At 35.7% G+C, this 21,855-nt stretch overlaps 1 protein-coding gene across 3 annotated transcripts in view; it reads left to right on the forward strand.

Annotated features, from left to right (window-relative positions):
- XPO1 (exportin 1) overlaps positions 1-4,772 on the forward strand; it is a 44,084-nt gene extending 39,312 nt beyond the window's left edge. For all 3 annotated transcript variants that reach the window (XM_019942884.3, XM_033838481.2, XM_019942886.3), the window contains 6 exons: positions 385-579; positions 1,262-1,430; positions 2,110-2,244; positions 2,321-2,480; positions 2,568-2,664; positions 3,677-4,772. In XM_019942884.3, coding sequence (XP_019798443.1) covers positions 385-579; positions 1,262-1,430; positions 2,110-2,244; positions 2,321-2,480; positions 2,568-2,664; positions 3,677-3,823 — 903 coding nt within the window. In that variant the 3' untranslated portion in view covers positions 3,824-4,772. The remainder of the gene's footprint in view (positions 1-384; positions 580-1,261; positions 1,431-2,109; positions 2,245-2,320; positions 2,481-2,567; positions 2,665-3,676) is intronic.
- Positions 4,773-21,855: the final 17,083 nt, after the last annotated feature.

Consider the following 21,855-nt stretch of genomic DNA (forward strand, 5'->3'; position numbering starts at 1 on the left):
TTTGGTTAGATATGAGTACCTTGGTACAGTATTGGTGAGGAGGACTCTACTTTGAGGTTACCAATCCCATACACACAGTATTCCTAGAATCCTGGTCCTGCCACAATACTTAGAGTGTCAGGCCCCAGTTTCCTTTAATAATTACAGATTTAAACTATGCAGTGTCCATGGCCCTTCTCAGCCTATTGTGATTTCTCGCTTTCTCTTGGTAAGGTTTTAATATACAAAAACTTTTAAAGCACAGGAGTTTCCAGTTTTCAGCAGATGATCAACCTAGATTAAATCTTACAGATGACATTGACCTAGCTGCTTAATAAGAGTTAGCAAGTGCCTACACTAAAATTGAAAAGTTGTGGGTTTTTTTGTTTTGTTTTTTTTAAACAGGTAGCTGAAAATTTTGTTCCTCCTCTGTTGGATGCAGTTCTCATTGATTATCAGAGAAATGTCCCAGCTGCTAGAGAACCAGAAGTGCTTAGTACTATGGCTATTATTGTCAACAAGTTAGGAGGACATATAACAGCTGAAATACCTCAAATATTTGATGCTGTTTTTGAATGCACATTGAATATGATAAATAAGGTATGTGATTTGCATTTCAGTTACATAATGAGAGGTTCTGCAGTATGTCCTTATCACTTTTAAAAGGATAAATAATGGCTGTCTATGAGTACACCATAAACTTTAGCCTCTGATATTAAATATTTGAACTTCTAGAAAAGAAAAATACTTCTTAAATTTACAGAAGTAAATTTGATAGATTGTTTATTCAAATAGCAGCTTGCATTTGTTGAATACTTGCTGCATTTTAGTCACTGCCATTTTAAAGTGTAGTCTGTGCTTATAAGGAATGGGAAAATGTATTAATCAAGAAGAAAAAAAATGTACATGTAAGTGTACACATCTACACAGTAGACAACAATTTTTCTAATCTGTATTAGTGATCTCAAAGTCACTTAAAAGTGGTAGTAACAGTCTCAGAGTTACTAGAAAATATGACGGTCTTTATGTGGGTTTTGTTGAGTTCTCTTTATAATAAGGTGAACTTGTATTCTTTCAGTTTGGTAATTCATTTGTCTAATAAATAGTAATTTTGTCTTCCCTGACAGGTGAATTCTATTAGCTTTTGAGTTTGACTTTCACATCTTAACGGGGTCCACTAACAACTCCAAACATTTATACTGAATTAGGGCTTGCTTTCCCCCTTCCATTTAACATAATTCAGGCATTGAAACTTTATTTTGTTCCCACTGTTTGTTTTTAGGACTTTGAAGAATATCCTGAGCACAGAACGAACTTTTTCTTACTACTTCAGGCTGTCAATTCTCATTGTTTCCCAGCATTCCTGGCTATTCCACCTGCACAATTTAAACTTGTTTTGGATTCCATCATTTGGGCTTTCAAACATACTATGAGGAATGTAGCAGATACAGGTAAATACACAGAAACGATGTTCTTTATTCATTTGCTTACCAACCCACAATCCATGTACAGACACTTACAGGTAGGTGTATAGTGGTAGACAGGTAGGTATCACTTCACTTCTCATGGTTTTGCTTGAATGCATCAATTCCATAGATAGGTCTGAGTAAGTCCTATAAACAGTTTAATCAGATCCAGAGTGAGTTCATAGACAGAATTGAGTTAGAGGGAGATGGGCATAAGATTCAAGGCAGGGAGAACATCACTCACCCATATCCTCACCAGTGTTTCCTTTTCCCCATATGCTTTTCCTCTGTGGCACTGAGGGTTAACTAAGGATAAAACAAAAAAACTGTTTATAGTTGGAGGATTTGTTTTCCTTTTAAATAATAACTGTTTTATGTAATAGAAAAATCTACTCAGTTGCACTGCTTTTGGAGTGGAGGTAGAGAGAATCAACTAAACCTTCAGAAATACTGGAAAGGTGGTAATGATTAGATTATAGCCTGTAAGTTAGCAGACATTGATTCCAGTTTAACTCCATTACTGAGTCAAGATAATTTAGGCAAATAATTGTCATTAGCAAAAAAAGAGGGGCGAATGGACTTCGAATGAATTGTTTAATAGCTGAAACACCATCATGAATGTTGTCAGTATGTAATAACGTTGTTGGCATTATATGTATTTTAGGCTTACAGATACTTTTTACACTCTTACAAAATGTTGCACAAGAAGAAGCTGCAGCTCAGAGTTTCTATCAAACTTATTTTTGTGATATTCTTCAGCATATCTTTTCTGTCGTGACAGACACCTCACATACTGCTGGTAAGAATTTAAAGCCATAAAAGTATGTGTTCCGGTTGCTCTTATATCTTGAAGTTAATGATGTCCTTCTTAACAGGTTTGACAATGCATGCATCTATCCTTGCATATATGTTTAATTTGGTTGAAGAAGGAAAAATAAGTACACCATTAAATCCTGGAAATCCAGTTAACAACCAAATGTTTATTCAGGAATATGTGGCTAATCTTCTTAAGTCTGCATTCCCTCATCTTCAGGAGTAAGTATAAATAGACTTTTTAATAAACTTAAATTTTTAAGTTTTTTTTTTTTTTTAAGCAATTAATCATTGTGTTTTGACTTGCAGTGCTCAAGTAAAGCTCTTTGTGACAGGACTTTTCAGCTTAAATCAGGATATTCCTGCATTCAAGGAACATCTTAGGGATTTCCTGGTACAGATAAAGGTATGTATTTTATTTGCAGTTGCAGAAGTATTGACTAAATACTGATTGAATTCTTGCATCCAGAATTGACCACTTTTTGTAATGCAAAATGAGTGGGCTTTTAAAATATGTGTAGTCTTACTCTTTTGAGACTGATTACAGAAGGAAACACTTTCAAAGTCAAGGCCAGGAAGAGGAGATAGGTTTGAAATGGTTTGAAATGTTCGGGGGAACTTTTTATTAATATAATTCATTTTAGAATATCTGTTGCAACATTGTGATTGAATCCCATGGGTATTTTTAAAGGAGTGGAATGGGTGAAAGAAACACATTGGTAGTTCCTTTTGGGATTTTCCATTTTGTTAGTAAGGAATTCATTTTAGGGGGAACATAATTAGCAGATACCACCCTATTTTTACTGCTGTTAAAATGCTCCATTTACTTATGGGAAGAGGGATTTTTCTTGTATCATCATGCTTTAAAGAAATACAAAAAGTACCATGAAACTCATAAGTAGTTGATGTTATCTATGTCTATTAAAGAATTGGTCACATAAGATATGCAGGTTTTTTCCCCTCCAAAATACAAAGGTTTTGTTGTTGGGTTTTGTTTTTTGTGTTTTTTTTTTACTGTAAATATAAAATTAGTAAAAAAAAAAAAACTAATTCATAAAGTTGAGAGTGTATAAAGGATGAAAATTGTCTGAAACACAGCTATGAGGACAATTATAGAAACTTGATCGTTAGTCTTTCTTGGTATCATTGCTTGTGGAGTATATTTTGTATATGGCATTACACTATCCCTCTTTTGAAATCTTTTTTTCCCCCCAACTAACACCTTTGGTTTTTAATTCAGTTGTGTAGAATTATAAAAATAATATACCATAATTTAAACTCAGTAATTGATGGATAAATTATATTGCTTGTGTAAACTGGGAGGTGCTTATCTACACTTCTTTTTTCCCAAAGGCAAGTCATTTTGCGAATTGAAGTTTACTAAAGTATGTTGACGTTTCAACTATCTGTTCCCACAGGAGTTTGCAGGTGAAGATACATCGGATCTCTTTTTGGAAGAAAGAGAAACAGCCCTTCGACAGGCTCAGGAAGAGAAACATAAACTTCAAATGTCTGTCCCTGGCATCCTTAATCCACATGAAATTCCAGAAGAAATGTGTGATTAAAGTCAGAAGTCATGCTGGGTTGTTGTTGTTTTTTTTTGTTTTTTTTTTTTTCTTTTTCTGGTTTTTTTTTTTTTTTCTTTTTTCTGCAACTCTGTTAGCAGATGAAAACAGCATCTGGATATTTGTCGACCAAAATGATGCCAATTTGTAAATTAAAATGTCACCTAGTGGCCCTTTTTCTTATGTGTTTTTTGTATAAGAAATTTTCTGTGAAATATCCTTCCATTGTTTAAGCTTTTGTTTTGGTCATCTTTATTTAGTTTGCATGAAGTTGGAAATTAAGGCATTTTTTAAAATTTTACTTCATGCCCATTTTGTGGCTGGGATGGGGGGAGGAGGCAAATTCAATTTGAACATATACTTGTAAATTCTAATGCAAAATTATACAATTTTTCCTGTAAACAATACCAATTTTTAATTAGGGAGCATTTTCTTTCTAGCCTGTATTTCAGTCTAGAAGAAAAGATAATGAGTAAGACAAATTGCGTTGTTAAAAGGATTATTATAGTGCTGCATTGTCTGAAATTAGCACCTCTTGGACTGAATTGTTTGTCTAGGCTACATGTATTACAAGTCTGTTTGGCAAGTTTGCAGCAAGATCATGTGCATATCATCCCATTGTAAAGCAACTTCAAAAAATATGGGAACACAGTTAGTTATTTTTACACAGTTCTTTTTGTTTGTGTGTGTGTGTGCTGTCGCTTGTCGACAACAGCTTTTTGTTTTCCTCAATGAGGAGTGTTGCTCATTTGTGAGCCTTCATTAACTCGAAGTGAAATGGTTAAAAATATTTATCCTGTTAGAATAGGCTGCATCTTTTTAACAACTCATTAAAAAACAAAACAAAACTCTGGCTTTTGAGATGACTTATACTAATTTACATTGTTTACCAAGCTGTAGTGCTTTAAGAACACTACTTAAAAAGCAAAATAAACTTGGTTTACATTTATTTTCCCTTTATTGGCTCAAACTTATTCCTGTATTAATGAGAGTGGTTATTTGTGTTTAGGTATTAGGTAATATTTTTAAATGAAGTTTGATACCTGTTGACTTCTAAATATTATTTCTAAGGTTATTAAGTAAAGGCAGCACTTGTATAAAATGAACATGCTCCTGAAATACCTTCTGTTCCCAAGAAACAAGTCCTTCCTGTGACAGCTTGGCGCACATTTTACCTTTACTTGCGGTTAAAAAGCATCTTCTTTATTCTGGTTAGGGGCTAGGGGTAACAAAGCTTAAAATTAGTCTTAATGAGAACCAAGGGGCAGAAAGCTACTGCACATATTCTTGATTAATTCTACTCTTGTAAAACAACCCTTGGAAGTAGTGTAGTCCCTTTGGGAAAGGTGGGAAGAGAGGAAAAAATGTGTAAGAGTGCCTACGAAATATGAAAAGGGAGTAGAAAAACGAAACCAACTTGGGTGAACCTGTTTCCAGAGGATTAAATTAGCCTTCTATAAACCTAGACTAAAACCTAAGCATTTGAAGTGCCTCATGTTCGTGGAGAATCAGCAGCTTGGTATAATTGCTGTACTCCTAACTTTATAGGTCTTTGGCAAAAACTAGCATCATTTTAGTAGAATGTAATCATACATAAAATAGTCATTTTTTAGAACAGATGGTAAGATTTTTAAATGTGTTCAAAGAGGAATATTGAAGGGCTTTGTTTAAAACTTCAGCTTTGTTAAAAGCTTGATTTGATCACTGGTATTGGCCTGAAAATAAGAGGTTTTCTTGGATCAGTCAAGACCTCAAGTCCAAATCGTTTGCTGTATTTGAAATCAGCTGTAAGTTCATGTTTGGTTTAGAACAGCTGTCACCATTTCCATTTCCATTCCGTGTAATTTTCTTATCCTATAGCCCCATTGCCTACCTTGATATGTTCTGGATGTTTAAGAAACCAGGCTTTGGCCAAAATGAGACTGATAGCTATAGCAAATTAAATCTAGGATGGGCATTTCTTGCTTAATTGAAAGTTAATCATATCAGGCCAGCTTCAAAGGTATTTGACAGCAAAGCCCACTGATAAACTGGCCATTCGAGATGTTTGGTTTAGTGCTGTTTAACTCTTGGAACAAGGCAATGTCTCAGTTACAAATTGTGAAAGAGAACTAGAATTGTCTCATAAGTGGGTCTGAATCCTGGTCTAGGCACCCGTTAGAATCTTGGGCAAGTCATTTGAACTTTGAAGATGGGATCACAAAGCTAATTCCTGAGTCAGTTGTGAGAATATCTCAACAGTAGGATGCATTTTTTTCTTCACATTTTAGCATGTCTGGAAATCAGGGTGTATTTTACAATCCATGGCACCTGAAAATTACAGTGGCGAGGCAATACCCCTGGCATATTTCCTTGCTTGTCCCTGTGTGAACTTAGTTATAATGGTTTGTAAGCATTTATTTAATTGCTATTTAAAAGTGTGTTACAAAGGATTGCTGAGCAACAAAATAAAATGTTACTTATATGCAAAATGGCAGAGGAAGCAGGATATAAACTAGATAATAAAGGGAGGAAATACTCATTGTTGGAAGGATAGTCACACTTCCATATTATCTTGCAAAGTGGCAACCAGGTTTTTTGCGGGGCCTAAGCAAGGGAGCTGCCCATAAGTTATAATGCAAAGAATTGTCCACCAAATGCCAAGCAGTGCAATTTTATTCATACGAAACTTTGAAATTTCAAAAAGTCTGCTGTAGCCAGTTCGTGTATTTTGTAGTAAGGACTATCATACTGTCATAGTTGAAATTGTTTTCTTGTTCTCAATGGTACATAAAATTACTGGTACATCTTGCAACTGATATCTTAGAATTGAAATACAGCAGAAAGTAAAGTGTGAGTTCAGTCTTCACAGGCTGTCAACTCCACATTGAGTCAAATCTATGAAAGACTGACTCGGGTGCAGATGTTTCATGATTTGATGCCAACAGACATGCAAGGATGGAGTTGGAAGAAATACAGTATTAGAATACTGAGAAATTAATTGGTCTGGTTTGCTGGTGTATGTATTGGATTTTCCTCCTAGAAAGTTTCCAGCAGAATTAGTCTGTAACGTGTGAAGACTTAGGTCTATGGAAAAGAGGTTCAAAAAGTTGTAAGTCACATAGTCAACCGATTCTGGTGTTGTGATTAGAAGCTCAAGAACAAAATGGATTATTAAGTTACATAAAAGTATATTAATAAGTAGTACTTTGGAACTTAAGTACTGTTGTAAAGTTAACAGTAAGTACTGTTGTAAAGTTTCTTACCGCTTTTTGTGCTTTTCGTCTCTGATACATTCTGGGTAAACTTAAAAAATTAACTGTAATTCCATAATATATGTAGTCCATGTTTAGATTTCCCCAGCAGTTCCTAAGAATTGTTTTTCATAGCTTATGTTTTTCCAAATAGGTATCCAATTCAGATTCATGCTTTTTGCATTTGTAGTTTTTAATTTCAGTGATCGTTGTTTACTTGAAAAATATTTGGTTACTATGCGAACCTGTTTTTTAAAGTATATTCTCTTTTTTTCATGTTTATCTAAGCATAGTTTATATTCTATATTGTCTGTTGTCCCGATTGACAAAAGCCCTCCTCCGTACCCTACCCCCTGCCTTTAGAGTCCACTTAACAATTTTATTTACAGATTTATTCTAGATGCCCTAGGGAGTAAAGTCTTACTAGCTTGCAAAGTGGTTATGTATTTAAGAATATTTTTGTAAATGAACATTTTAAGGTTTTTTTTGTTTTTTGCTCATGTAACAAGAAAGGTAGTAACAGTGACTTATTATAGTTTATTTTGTTGTGCTTTTATCAGCGACGTCCAGAGAACCAATACAGAATTTGGGAAGTGCTGCTTTATGATATAAGGTTCTGGCAATTTAGGAATTTTTTTCTATCCACAGCACTTGGATTATACCCCAAGGTCAAATATGGCTGTGGGAATTTCAGCTATTATACCTGCATTCTAGGCAGCAGGGAAGATAAAAGCTTCCCCTTTTAAGACTCAGAACAAGTTGCAGAACACTTTTGAATAGATCTCCATAGCCCCACCCCATAAGAAGCTGAGAAATACAATCTATACAATCTTAAAGCTGGATGTGTTGCTGCTCTGAGTAGAATTGGCATTCGATCAATGAGGAAGGGGGAGAGTGAATTGAAAATAGCAGTCTTAACCACAAGTTCAGCAAAATTTAAGTGAAAGTAAAGGACAAGGCAGCTGACTCTGAAAAGTAAAATCTTCTCTAAGCATTGAGGTACTGAAAATGCCAAAGAAATTGCTCTTCTTACAGTGGCAGCTGTCTTTGTCATTCACTGTACACAATTCAAAAAAATACCCATCTGTACAGGGTGGCAGACAAAACCATTTACTCCTTGTCTTGTTACTAATTGCTGTGTGGTATCAATTTTCAAGATAAAAAGAAACTACTGAAACTAACATCCTGACATTACAAGAGGAAGACTTTAAAACCTAAAGGAGAGGAAGCATACAGAATTTGAGGGGGAAAGGCCATGTCTAAGAGCTGGGAAAGTTTATGTGTGGGAAACCTGTTTCCTTTGTGAAAAAGGTCTTTTGGACAAATGGGTATCTAAACTTACAGAGTCCTTTTCTTGATCTACTCCTAAGTGAGCTATCACTGCTCTCCCCACTGTCAAGACACCTGAGGAAATTATGTCTTTTCCCCAAAGTTTGCTGACTAGACCTTTTCTTTCCTGACATGGAAGTACCTTCTCCATTTTCAGAAATCTTCCTTTATCCGCTCACCCTGTATTTCTTTGGAGACTATTATAGATTAACTTGCATTTAATTTTTTACATCTCTCTTCTCTTAGTCTGTTAGGATAAGACCAGAGTTTCAAGGTGGGATACACTTTTTTGTGCTCCAGCAAGACATGCGTAAGAGATCCAGCCTGAACATTAATTCTCTGTACTTGCTACCCTAACTGAAGTTCCTAATCCAGAATGTCCTTTTCCTACAACTATAACAAGAAAAGAAACTCCAGGCCTACCACACTTTGATCTCAGAGTCCTGAGATCAGCCATTCAAAATGAGATCAGGCTTATTCAACATGCCCCATCAGGTAAGAGCAAACTATTCTTAAGTTTATTTTACCTTTTTTATGATTCATCAGACTCTTAGGCACAGAAAGTAGTGATGTACTTTCCACCTTGTTCAGACTATTGGTAATGGTCCACAAGAAATCCTTTTATTCCTGAGTCCACCTCAAATCTGGGTCTTCAGAGACATTTAAAAAGGTAGAACCGGGACTTCCCTGGTGGCGCAATGGTTAAGAATCCGCCTGCCACTGCAGGGGACACGGGTTGGATCCCTGGTCCGGGAATATCCCACATGCCGCGGAGCAACTAAGCCCGGGAGCCACAACTACTGATGCCTGTGCACCTAGAGCCAGTGCTTGATAAGAGAAGCCACCGCAAAGAGAAGCCTGCGCACCACAACTAGAGAAAGCCCGCGTGCAGCAGCGAAGACCCAACACAGCCAAAAATAAATAAAAATAAATAAAAAGGTAGAACCAATGTCCTGAGCTTTGAAGTTGATGTATTTGCACTTTAGGTTGCCTTAAGCGTTACAAATAGTTTGTTAACTGGCAGAAATAATTAACCAGTTAGTCTATAGGAAGAAAATTTTCTGCTTCTGAAGGTGATTGCAGCTAATTCACAAGTGAGCTGTCAGGAGGCTACAGTGTTAAAAATAGAAAAGACCTCATAACAATTGCTTAGATTCATCCATGCATAGCCACACACAAAAAATCTTCCTGTATGGGACTTCCCTGGTGGTCCAGTTGCTAAGACTCCATGCTCCCAATGCAGGGGGCCCAGGTTCAATCCCTGGTCAGGGAACTAGATCCCACATGCCGCAACTAAGATTCTGCATGCTGCAAGGAGGATCCCTCATGCAGCAATGAAGATCTGTGTGCTGACCTGCTGCAGCCAAATATTTTTTTAAAAAGTCATTCTGATTTTAGTAAGCTAGATTGCTCCCCCTTTTTGGTCAGTAATCTTTGTTCCATGAGGTGATGTGCGATAAATTACACTTCCCCATAATATTTACACATTTTGTGCTCCATAGAGTCTTAGCTGACTAGTGAAATTTCTTGTGCTGGACTAGGTTCTGCTTGTCTCTTAATTTAAAATCTCTGTGCTTTCTGACCGCCAAGGTAAAGAAGAGAGGACTCTTTTAGAAACAATTTTAAAAAGACAGGCATCATTTTTTACCTCTCAGCAATTCAAGTTCTAACTCCAAAATTTGTATTAATTTAAAATAAATTTTGTTTATATAACTGTATGAAGTTATAATACGTATCTAGGGTAGGAAATACTGTTAATTCATAAATTGTACCTGTTAATATTCACCTAAGTTGTAAACTAATGCACTAATTTGTTATATTTGCTTCGACCTTAGTTCTTCAGGGTGACCTCTAATGCCGTTTTGTTTTGTCATTTTGTCTCCATGAAGCAGCTGTGTGAAGCTTCTATTAGTTAAAAGAGCTTCCAGGGCTTCCCTGGTGGCGCAGTGGTTGAGAGTCCGTCTGCCGATGCAGGAGACACGGGTTTGTGCCCCAGTCCGGGAAGATCCCACATGCCACGGAGCGGCTGGGCCCGTGAGCCATGGCCGCTGAGCCTGCGCGTCCGGAGCCTGTGCTCCGCAACGGGAGAGGCCACAGCAGTGAGAGGCCCGCGTACCGCAAAAAAAAAAAAAAAAGCTTCCAGAATTTTTCTGAATTCAGTCATCACAAAATATGTAGATGGTTAATACTAATGAATTTTCCTGGTTTCAATGGAATCATAACCTTTGAATAGCTACAGAGATACTTAATAGATGTAAAGTCACAACCTCAGGAAAGATTCATAGATTTTGGCAAGTCTGACTATGCTATAAATTCCTCAGGCTGCCTTTGCAAAATAAATTTGAGAATGTGTCTGGGTTGCTGGTCATCTACTCCATTAAGGTGACTCGTTTCAGAATATCCATGGAATTTTGGAGATAAGAGTTTCAGAATAATCTTGAAAAGTATGCATTCAAACACAGCATAGTCCAGCTGTGGTTCTGTGAAAGCATATTTTTCATGAAACTTCTAAAATAGAAGCTGAAAGCTATGTTTGAAAAATACTATTTCTCCTCACTGATTTTTAGAAAAAGGCTTTTTAAAAAAATTCCAATAATCATTCAAATTTCAAAAAAACATGTATTCCTCTGACAACTTTCTTGCTTCTCACTTTTGAGTTCTAAGAAGGGGAAGAGAGAGACAAAGACAGACAGAGATGACAGGATGAAAAATCTTACCAAGAGCTTGTTACCAGCCTCATAAAGGTACAGACCCCCTCTTCCAAAACACTCTGCTTTGCTCACAAGGAACTTAGGAGCTATGCCTTCTGGAATTGTCCCTTGGAAATTTGCACATCGTGAGGCAATAAATGAATGAGAGGTATGACTTTTATTTGTAAAGTGGGAGATAGGATATTTGAAAGGGAAGTGAAGAGTTAAACTGGCAAATGGCTGAAACATTTTGGGGCAAATCACTGTTGACAAAGTTCGTACTGAAGTTGATTCCATTAAAGGTACTTAAAGAGTACCCCCTGACAAACATTTGTGTACATAAAAGAAGCAAGTAGTCCAATGTGAAGATTTCTGGTCTTCAACATCCAGCATGATTCAGGCCATACCTGTTACCTTTTCAAGTTTGCTTCGCACTTAGAGGATAATTTAACATGAAGTTCGTGAAGTTTAGACTTCAGGGCCCCTGTCTTGCAAGAGCTCCTTCCAAAGCCTTTAGCTATGTGTGACATTTGCAATATTTGTCAGTTTTTAAAATTTGTGATTATTACGACTTCTGTTCTCATTCTAAGTAAGTATTCATTTTTGTACATAATTTTATATTTGCAATTTTGTATTTTTCTTGAAGCGAACCCCCCTAATTGTGTAAGCTTTTGGATAACACAGAAGATAGATCCACCCCTATTTGCACCATTTTGTACTTACTTGTTTTCCTTTAGTCCCACAGTTACTTTGAGGATGGGGTTACTATTCTGAAAACAGGAAAATTAAATGAACCTGTGCATCCTAGATGCTGTGATTCCTCAAGCCTTCTTTCCCTTCTTGGTTCCCAGGAAAACTAGTAGCTAGACCCTCAGGCTTCTGCCAGGAGACTGCAAGAATCTCCTCTGGGAATCTGTCCAGCTAAGAAGGAAGGAACCAAAGGTACTGGCAGAAGTTCCAGTTGGACCTCTCTACAATGAAGGTCACAGTAGACGAGCCCCACTCATGGGCATAGCCTTCCAGTTAATTTTTTTATTCTCACACTTTAAGTATGAATGGACAACTAAGGATTATCAGGCATCTGAGGGCAGCCTCAATATGAAAGATAAAAACAAAATGAACAGAAAAAAATTAAAAACTTGAAGAAAACACAGACCATGCATAGGCAAGGAAAGTAAACTATCACCAGTAACCTCAGAGAAGTTAAGAGAAGCTATAGCAACCAAGAAATAAGAAGAGGATAATATATTAAAGGTAAATTTAGAAAACGAAAAGGAACTTTTGCAAGTTAGGTTGTTTATTTCTGCTATTCTTTGAGTTGAAGGATGAGTTGAGGAAATCTCCCCAGAATAGAGTAAAAAGATAAATTACACAAAATGTTGATTTGACATTTGCATACATTATGAAATGATTACCATATAAGTCTAGTAACCATCTGTCCCCATACAAAGTTATTATATTATTGACCATACTCCTTATGCTATATATTACATCCTAGTAGCTTATTTATTTTGTAACAGGAGGATTGTATCTCTTAATCCCCTTCACCTATTTCATCCCACCAGTAACCCCTCCTCTCTGGCAACCACCCAGAGTTCTCTGTATCTATGAGACTGTTCCTGTTTTATGCTTGTTTGTTTGTTTTGCTTTTTAGATTCCACGTTTGTAATCATTTAAATCGTTGGCCTGTCTGGAATTTTAGTGTTTTCATGTAAGATGCTATTATTTTGCTGCATTTATTTCAGTCTTTTCTTGTTCATGTTTTTATACATAGATATAATCATAGTGTATATACAATTTATTTTAAGCCTAAATGTTCTTTCTTAACCTGGAGAGTCTTAACCATTTTGGGGGGAAATGTAATGAAATTTCAGACAATTGCATGTATACTACAAATTTTATATATAATTTCAGGTCTCTAATTAGATATAGTTTTTACACAAACAGTAGCTTATTGCACACTGGACTTTCTCACCTAGTGAATCACATATCTTGCCTGTTGTCCCATATCAGTATGTAAAGGGCTTCCTCTTTATTATGGCTACATTATATTCCATTAGATGAATATACCATAATTAATTTAACCATATAGTACTATGATGAACATAGTACAATATCATGTAGAAATTAAAGGAGTCTGGAGCTGTACTGCCTGGGTTTGAATTCCAGCTCCAGCACTTACTAGCTGTGTGACCTCTCCGAACCTCAATTTCCTTATCTGTAAAATGGGAATAATACCTACTCATAAAGTACCCATCTGTAAAATGGGAATCATACCAACCACATTAGGTTATGAGGATTAAATGAGTTAATATATATAAAGCATTCAGAACAATGTTTGATCCAGAAGTAAGTGCTAATTTCTTGCTAATACTCTGAAGAAACTTATACATGTGTGAGTATATACAAATGATAAATTTCTAGCAGCAAAATAGCTGGACCAATGTGTTTGTTTGTAACTTTAATGGATATAGATATGAGCTAAAATACGACCTTTGTTGCTGCTGTGTGAAAAAATTAATTATTTAAATTCTACTAAAATGCATTAGTTCAAGCTAGTCATTCTAAGATACCATGATGATCGTTGATAAATGTGTCTCCTGACATAGTGACATCTGAGAAACATTTGCAGCATTTCTATCAGTTCAGTTCATTTCACAACAGGAAACCTGCCCTTTAGAAGGATCTCTGTTTATCCTTATCCTTTATGTAGTTGCTACTACTCGTAAATAAAGTTTTTACTCTAGTTTTATTTTTATTGCAGTTTTTGATATTTATACTTGGATACTTTATAACAAAATATTAAAAACAAACACACAGGATAAAAAGACAGCAAAGTTGGAAAAGTTTCCTAACAGTCTTTTAAAATATAAAGTTGAATCTGCTGAATCTGCTGGAGGACAAAAGGGAGGTAGTTCTAGTGATGAATTGTAGCCTGAACTTGAAACACTGTATAAAATAAGAACAGTCCAGAATGTCCTTTGATACTGTAGAAGAATTGATACAATAATAAAGCAATTAGTTATATTTCCAGAATGAAAAAACAGCTTTATTATTTCAACAATATATTTGGGTGGCCTATTATTGCAGGTTACATAAATGTAGATACAATTTAAAATAGTTAAATGTAGTATTATTAAAGGTTGAAAGTGCTAATAACCACATATTCCATCTAAATCACAATTCTCTTATAGCTTATGAGTTTTAAAAATTGCAATGATCAGTGGGGAAATTTTTTTTAATTAAAATAATATCATGTTACTATTCAGCAATAAAAAAAGAAAAAATACTAGTTATACATGCAACAAAGTGGATGCATCTCAAAAGCATCATGTAGATGAAAGAAGCCAGACACAAAAGAGTATATACGTACAATTGCATTTTAATAAAATTCATGAAAAAACAAAACTAATGTGAGATAATAGAAAATGATTATATGGGTATTATACATCTTTCAATACTCATCAAAATGAAGACCTAATATGTATATTTTTTATGTTAATTATACCTTAATTTAAAAATATGATAGCAGTTAAAATATAATAGCATGTTTCTGAGCATGCAGTCTGTATGTACAATAAACCATTAGAAATGATTCCCAAGGTTTTTAAAAATCAAGATGTTGATAAAAGCAAGAAAAATTGTATATATTTATATCATATATGTTATGTAAAATATATTTAGACATATATAACATAACCATCAACTGATTTTAACTCTATAGTTAAAATAATTGAAACTGAACAGTTTCAGATATAAAATATTTTAAAAGACTTCCAAAAAGCAGCACACATTATATAATATAATATTATGATCTAGATGAATGGTTCTGATTTTTGCAAAACATATATCTACTGAAATGTGAAAACTTTTAGGAAAACATACATGAAACTGGTAAAATTTCATCATTATTGATGAGATTTCAGGTGTTTTATATAAAAGTATTGTAATAATTTACTTAAAACAAATAGAGAAAAGTAATTTTATTTATTTATTGAGCTTCAAAGCTCCAAAGATAAGTTAGTGGTTTTTATTGATCTTATGGAGATGATAGAATCATCTGAAATAATAGATCAAATTTATTAGTAGTATATTAAAAGTTAGTTCAATAAGAAATCTTACATAAAATTCAAATTGAATTTTGTACAGACTGAGTGAGGTTAGAAAGAAAATCTGGACTTTCAGCCAAAAGTTTAGAAAATTTTCCAGATTATTTAAAATTATTTTTTTTAATTTTTATTGGAGTATAATTGATTTACAGTGTTGTGTATGTTTTAGGTGTACAGCAAAGTGAATCAGTTATACATATATCCACTCTTTTTTGTTTTTTTAGTTCCTTTTTCCATATAGGCCATTATAGACTATTGAGTAGAGTTCCCTGTGCTATACAGTAAGTTCTTATTAGTTATCTATTTTATGTATAGTAGTCTGTATATATCAATCCCAATCTCCCAATTTATCCCTCCCCCCTTATCCCCTGGTAACCATAAGCTTGTTTTCTACATCCATGACTCTACTTCTGTTTGGTAAGTAAGTTCATTTGTACCCTTTTTTTTAGATTCCACATATAGGCGATATCGTATGATATTTGTCTTTCTGTGTCTGACTTACTTCACTCAGTTTGACAGTCTCTAGGTCCATCCATGTTGCTGCAAATGGCATTATTTCATTCTTTTTTATGGCTGAGTAATATTCCATTGTATACATGTACCACATCTTCTTTATCCATTCATCTGTTGATGGACATTTAGGTGGTTTCCATGTCCTGGCTATTGTAAATAGTGCTGCAATGAACATTGGAGTGCATGTATCTTTTGGAATTACAGTTTTCTTCCGGCATATGCCCAGGAGTGGAATTGCTGGGTCATATGGTAATTCTATTTTTAGTATTTTAAGGAACCTCCATACTGTTCTACATAGTGGCTGAATCAATTTACATTCCCATCAACAGTGTAGGAGGGTACCCTTTTCTCCACGCCCTCTCCAGCATTTAAAGTTAGTAGATTTTTTGATGATGGCCATTCTGACCAGTGTGAGGTGATACCTCATTACAGTTTTGATTTGCAATTTTCTGGATATTTGAATTCAGCATTAATTGACTGTATTCAACTCTCTCTGGATGACGTGATTTTAAAATGTAAATCAAATAAATCACTTTAAATGGTGTTGGGTAAGTTTGATTTTTCTATCACAAATCAAAAAAAATCTAAATTATATGGATGAAAGGTAGGGAATCAAAATAATAAAAATTGGAAGAATATTTGGATTTCCATGGGCAGCCTGTGATGCAAGAGCTGAAAAAGCAGTTAGAAATTGAATCAAGCCTCATATATTTAGTTTTACAGAAGTTACGGGGAATTCCCTGGTGGTCCAGTGGTTAGGACTCCAAGTTCTCACTGCTGAGGGCTCTGGTTCAATCCCTGGTCCAGGAACTAAAATCCCACAAGCCGGGTGGTGCAGCCAAAAAAACAAAAAAAGGAATTATGAAACTTGAGTAAGCCTTTGGAAAGTAAAATTTTCTTTAAAGATTCGGTTTTAATAAACAGTATTCTAACTGTTTGTCATTTATTAAAAAAATAAATGTCATTTATTTTTTGGCTTTACAAGAAGCCAGTTTCAGTTATTGAAGATGATAGATTAATTCATAATTGACTAAAATGATTAAATATATAAAACTAAAGTAAGGAAACTATGAAAGACAAGTGACAGATATAGAAATGAAGAAATATGAAATATAATATAAAACAAAACAAAATGAAGGGGACTTCCCTGGTGGCACAATGGTTAAGAATCCGCCTGCCAATGCAGGGGTCATGGGTTCGAGCCCTGGTCTGGGAAGATCCCACATGCTGCAGAGCAACTAAGCCTGTGCATCACAACTACTGAGCCTGTGTTCTTGAGCCCGCGAGCCACAACTGTTGAAGCCCATGTGCCGAGAGCCCGTGCTCCACAAGAGAAGCCACCACAATGAGAAAGAAGCACATGCACCCCCAGCGAAGTGTAGCTCGCCACAACTAGAGAAAGCCTGTGTGCAGCAACAAAAACCCAATGCAGCCAAAAAATAAATAAATAAAATTTAAAAAAAGCAAAAGGCAAAATGAAGATTAGATTCTAAAAGAATAATTAAATTATCAAAGAAAATATATGAATATGTGTTTATTGTTTGATCATTAAACTGAAATTAAAAAATACAATGAACTTTCAAGTTCTTTCAACATTGAATCCTAAATCTTGGCCAGATTATAATTATGATGTTCTGTGGATTGAAGCTGAATAAAAATTAATATTATTAAGCTAGGTAATTAACTATGGGATTCCAATAAATAAATATATGATTTAGTTGTTAGTAGAGATATTAAACATACACAAATTTCAGTATTATAAAAGTCAGAAATTTTTCAAAGTAATTTTTAGTGTAGTTCAGCAGAAGCTGAGATATAAATTCTCAACTTTTTGAATACATCTACTGACTCTCAGTTTAATGGGGAAGTCATTGGAAGAGTCTGACGATTTCCTCTGTTAAATCACTGCAGGGCTGCATTTAGTTAGCTAAGTGACAGTTGTATCAAATAAAAGATAACACCAACAATTTCTAAAAATCAACCAAAGACTTGGTAGTTATAAGAACAATTTCATGATTGTGCCCTAACTTGGTAGTGTCTATAATATATGTAGTTTTAGTTTATTTAGGGAGTAAAAAGGAATACGTTTTAATTAAATTTATTAATTTTGAATATCATTCCTGACTTTCGTAAATATCGCTTTTTTTTCTTTTTTTTCCTTCACAAGCAATTTATGAGAATTCCTGTTTCTTTTTTTAAAAAAGTGTTTTGTTGGCCGGAATGTTTTGAGAATTTTCGAGGACAGAAGGTAAGTCTGATAAAGAATACAGATTACTTTTCTTTCATTTAGCGTTTTCCAGTTGACTTGGTTGCAAAGATAAATTTTTTTCAAATAGTGCATTTTCATCTTTCATATGCTTCTTTGCTATTATTTCAGTTTGGTAAGGGTCTTTCTAATCAGTTGAATATCAAATAGAGTGCACACATCAAAAGTGAATTCACAATGTGCTGTTTCTTCTAAACTTCTCTAATGGACTGCAAGTTCCTGTCATTCTCTACAACCCAAAAGTGGGTTGGTGGTCTTGTGGTTGTAGCCAGACCACCATAGCAACATTATGAGCCCCTGGAGGTAAAGTTCAGGTAAATGCTTGGCAAGTGAATGTTTTTCAGTTCTACAAATACTAAGTCTGCTTATCATGTGCTAGGTCCTGTTAGATATTGCGGTTGCAATGGTGAATAAAATATCTAGGGCCCTACCTTCCACCAGAGATGCAGAAAAAAAATTTAAAGTACTGAGTGCTACAAAAGGAGTGTGCACAAGTTGTGATAGGGTATGAAAGAGGGGTACCTAACCCAGAATTGACTGGGCATGTTGGGAAAGACAAGGGACACTGTTTTGAGTAGCCTTAAAAAACCACTGTTTTGAGTAGCCTTAAAGTCAGCTCCGTGGAGAAGGCAGGAAGGGCAAAAGAAGCAGAGAAAACAGCAAGAGTGAATGGCCCCAAAGCGTAGAGTGATGTGATGTGTCTGCTAAGTGAACAGTTAGAGGCAGAGAGTGGCTCTTCTCTCCCACATTAGCAATCCTACTATGTACAAAGATAGGGGCTGTTAGGGATACGTTGTAATAAGCTGCTGTAACATTTAATCCTCTCAAGAAACTTGTTGGATGCCAGATGAAGGAATCCGGGCAGGTCAAGTTTTCACTTGCCCCTGGTGACAGAATTAAGGAATGACGGAGCAGCTAGGATGCAAATCCAGGCCTCCTGGCTCCATGTGTTCTTTCTACCATTGTTAGGAAGGCACAATGCAGTCCCGTGGAGGAGGACAGGGATGTGTAAGCATCAAACAGGAATACAAATACGATGTTAAAATAATGCTTTGATGTCAGAGGGAGAATTCTGTCTGAATTTAAGGATGATTTATTGCTCAATCTCAGTAGTAATCTTGAAAGTACAACTTAAAACAATGAGACAGCATTTCACACAAAGATTAAAAAGGTCTGATAAGACCAAGTTTAGTGAGGATGTGAAGAAACAGGAAATCTCATGCCTGCTGCTGAGAGTATAAATTAGCACATCCACTGTGGAGAGCAGTTTAGCAATATCTAGAAAAGTTAAAGAGGTATATATCCTCAATCCAGCAATTCTCATTCTAGGTATATATTTCTGAGATTCTTTTGCACACATATCCAAGGAGATATACAAGAATGGTTATTGCACCATTGTTTCTAACACCAAAAACTGGAATTAAACTAAATGTCCAACAGGAGAATGTGCAAACTGTGATATAGTCATACATTGGGATACCATGCATAGTTATAATGAATGTATTAAGATAAATTTCAAAAATGAGTGAAAATCCCTATTTGCAAAATAGTATACCATCTACTTAAAGTTTGAAAAATATGCCAAATTGTTGTGTTATATGTTTTAGTTCATGTAGTCCTATGTATTAATAAAGACATGTAGGTGAAGAAAAATGCCGAATTTAGATAAAAGATTATGATTACTTGGGGGGGGGTTATGAAAGGGCTACTGGGAATAGGGAGGTTGACGTTTTATTTCTTTAAGAAAAATAAGGCAAATATGGATAAAGGATTTAATAGAGCAGAATAGTTGATAGATGGGTGTTTGTGTTATTGTCTATCACAATGTTTTACAAAATTTTTTGAAAAACAGGGAAAATGGCAGTTTAATTACCTGAAAAGTTAGGGTGTTGTTTGTTAGTGTTTTTCAAAACACTGGCTTGTAACCCATTAGAAGGTTAAATCAATTTAGTTTTTGTTTGTTTGTTTGTTTGTTTGCAGTACGCGCGCCTCTCACTGTTGCGGCCTCTCCTGTTGCGGAGCACAGGCTCCGGACGCGCAGGCTCAGCGGCCATGGCTCACGGGTCCAGCCGCTCCGCGGCATGTGGGATCCTCCCGGACCGGGGCACGAACCCATGTCCCCTGCATCGGCAGGCGGACTCTCAACCACTGCGCCACCAGGGAAGCCCTAATTTAGTATCTTTTTAAATGACTAATTTTTATTTTTTTATTACATGACATATAACAGTGTTAATTTAAGGTGTACACCATGTTGATTTGTTACATTTGTATATTTTAATATGATTGCCATTCTAGTGATAGTTAGTACCTTTATCATATCACACAATTTTCTGTGGTTGGAATAATTAAGATCTGGTCTTTTAGCAAGATGATTATAATACAATATCATTGTCTTTGTTCACTATACTGTGCATTAGATCTCCAGGACTTATTTACTACTAGTTGCAAGTTTGTACCCTTAAACAAATCTCTCCTGTTCCTCAATCTCCCAGGCCCTGATAACCACCATCTCTGTTTTTATGAGGTTGATTTTTTTAGATTACACATATAAGCAGTACCATATGGTATCTGTCTTTCTCTGACTTATCTCACGTAGCATAATGTCCTCAAGGTCCGTCCATGTTGCTGTAAATGGCATGATTTCCTTCTTAGTCATGGCTCCATAATATAGCATTGTGTATATGTGTGTGTGTGTGTATACATGTATATGAATAATGCTGTGATAAATATGGGAGTGCATATATCTCCTTGACATCTTATTTTCATTTCCTTTGGGTATATACCCAGAAGTATCATAAGTAGATCTATTTTTAATTTTTTGAGGAATCCCATCTGTTTTCCATAGTGGGTGGACCGATTTACGTCCCCGCCAATAGTGTACAAAGTTCCTTTTTCTCCACATCCTCACCAACACTTGCTATCGCTTATCTTCTTTTTTTTATATATAAATTTATTTATTTATTTATTTGGTTGCATTGGGTCTTTGTTGCTGCGCGTGGGCTTTCCTCTAGTTGCAGCGAGCGGGGGCTACTCTTCATTGTGGTGCGCGGGCTTCTCATTGCAGTGGCTTTTCTTGTGGCAGAGTGCAGGCTCTAGGTGTGTGGGCTTCAGTAATTGTGCACATGGGCTCAGCAGTTGTGGCTCGCGGGCTCTAGAGCACAGGCTCAGTAGTTGTGGCGCGTGAGCTTAGTTGCTCCACGGCATGTGGGAATCTTCCCAGACCAGGGCTCAAACCCGTGTCCCCTGCATTGGCAGGCGGATTCTTAACCACTGTGCCACCAGGGAAGTCCCTCACTTATCTTTTTGCGATAGCTGTTCTAAGAGGTGTGATGCGTTACCTCATTGCGGTTTTGATTTGCATTTCCCTGGTGATTTGTGATGTTGAGCATCTCTTCGTTTATCTGTTGGCTGTTTGGATGTCTTCTTTGGAAGAATGTCTGCTCAGTTCCTCTGCCCATTTTTTAAATTGGATGTTTTTGTTATTGAGTTGAATGAGTTCTTTATATATTTTGGATATTAATCCCTTATCCAATATATGGTTTCCAAAAATTTTCTCACATTCTGTAGGTTGCCTTTTCTTTTGTTGATTGTTTCTCTTGCTGAGTAGAAGCTTTTAAGTTTGTAATCCTACTTGCTGATTTTTCTTTTGTTGTTTGCGCTTTTGGTGTCATTTTAATGACTAATTTTTTTTTATTTTTCTAATTTTTTTAACATCTTTATTGGAGTATAATTGCTTTACAATGGTGTGTTAGTTTCCGCTTTATAACAAAGTGAATCAGTTATACATATACACATGTCCCCATATCTCTTCCCTCTTGCGTCTCCCTCCCTCCCACCCTCCCTATCCCACCCCTCTAGGTGGTCACAAACCACCTAGCTGATCTCCCTTTGC

Source organism: Tursiops truncatus, chromosome 14 (genome assembly GCF_011762595.2).
Source record: "Tursiops truncatus isolate mTurTru1 chromosome 14, mTurTru1.mat.Y, whole genome shotgun sequence".
Classification (NCBI taxonomy): domain Eukaryota; kingdom Metazoa; phylum Chordata; class Mammalia; order Artiodactyla; family Delphinidae; genus Tursiops; species Tursiops truncatus.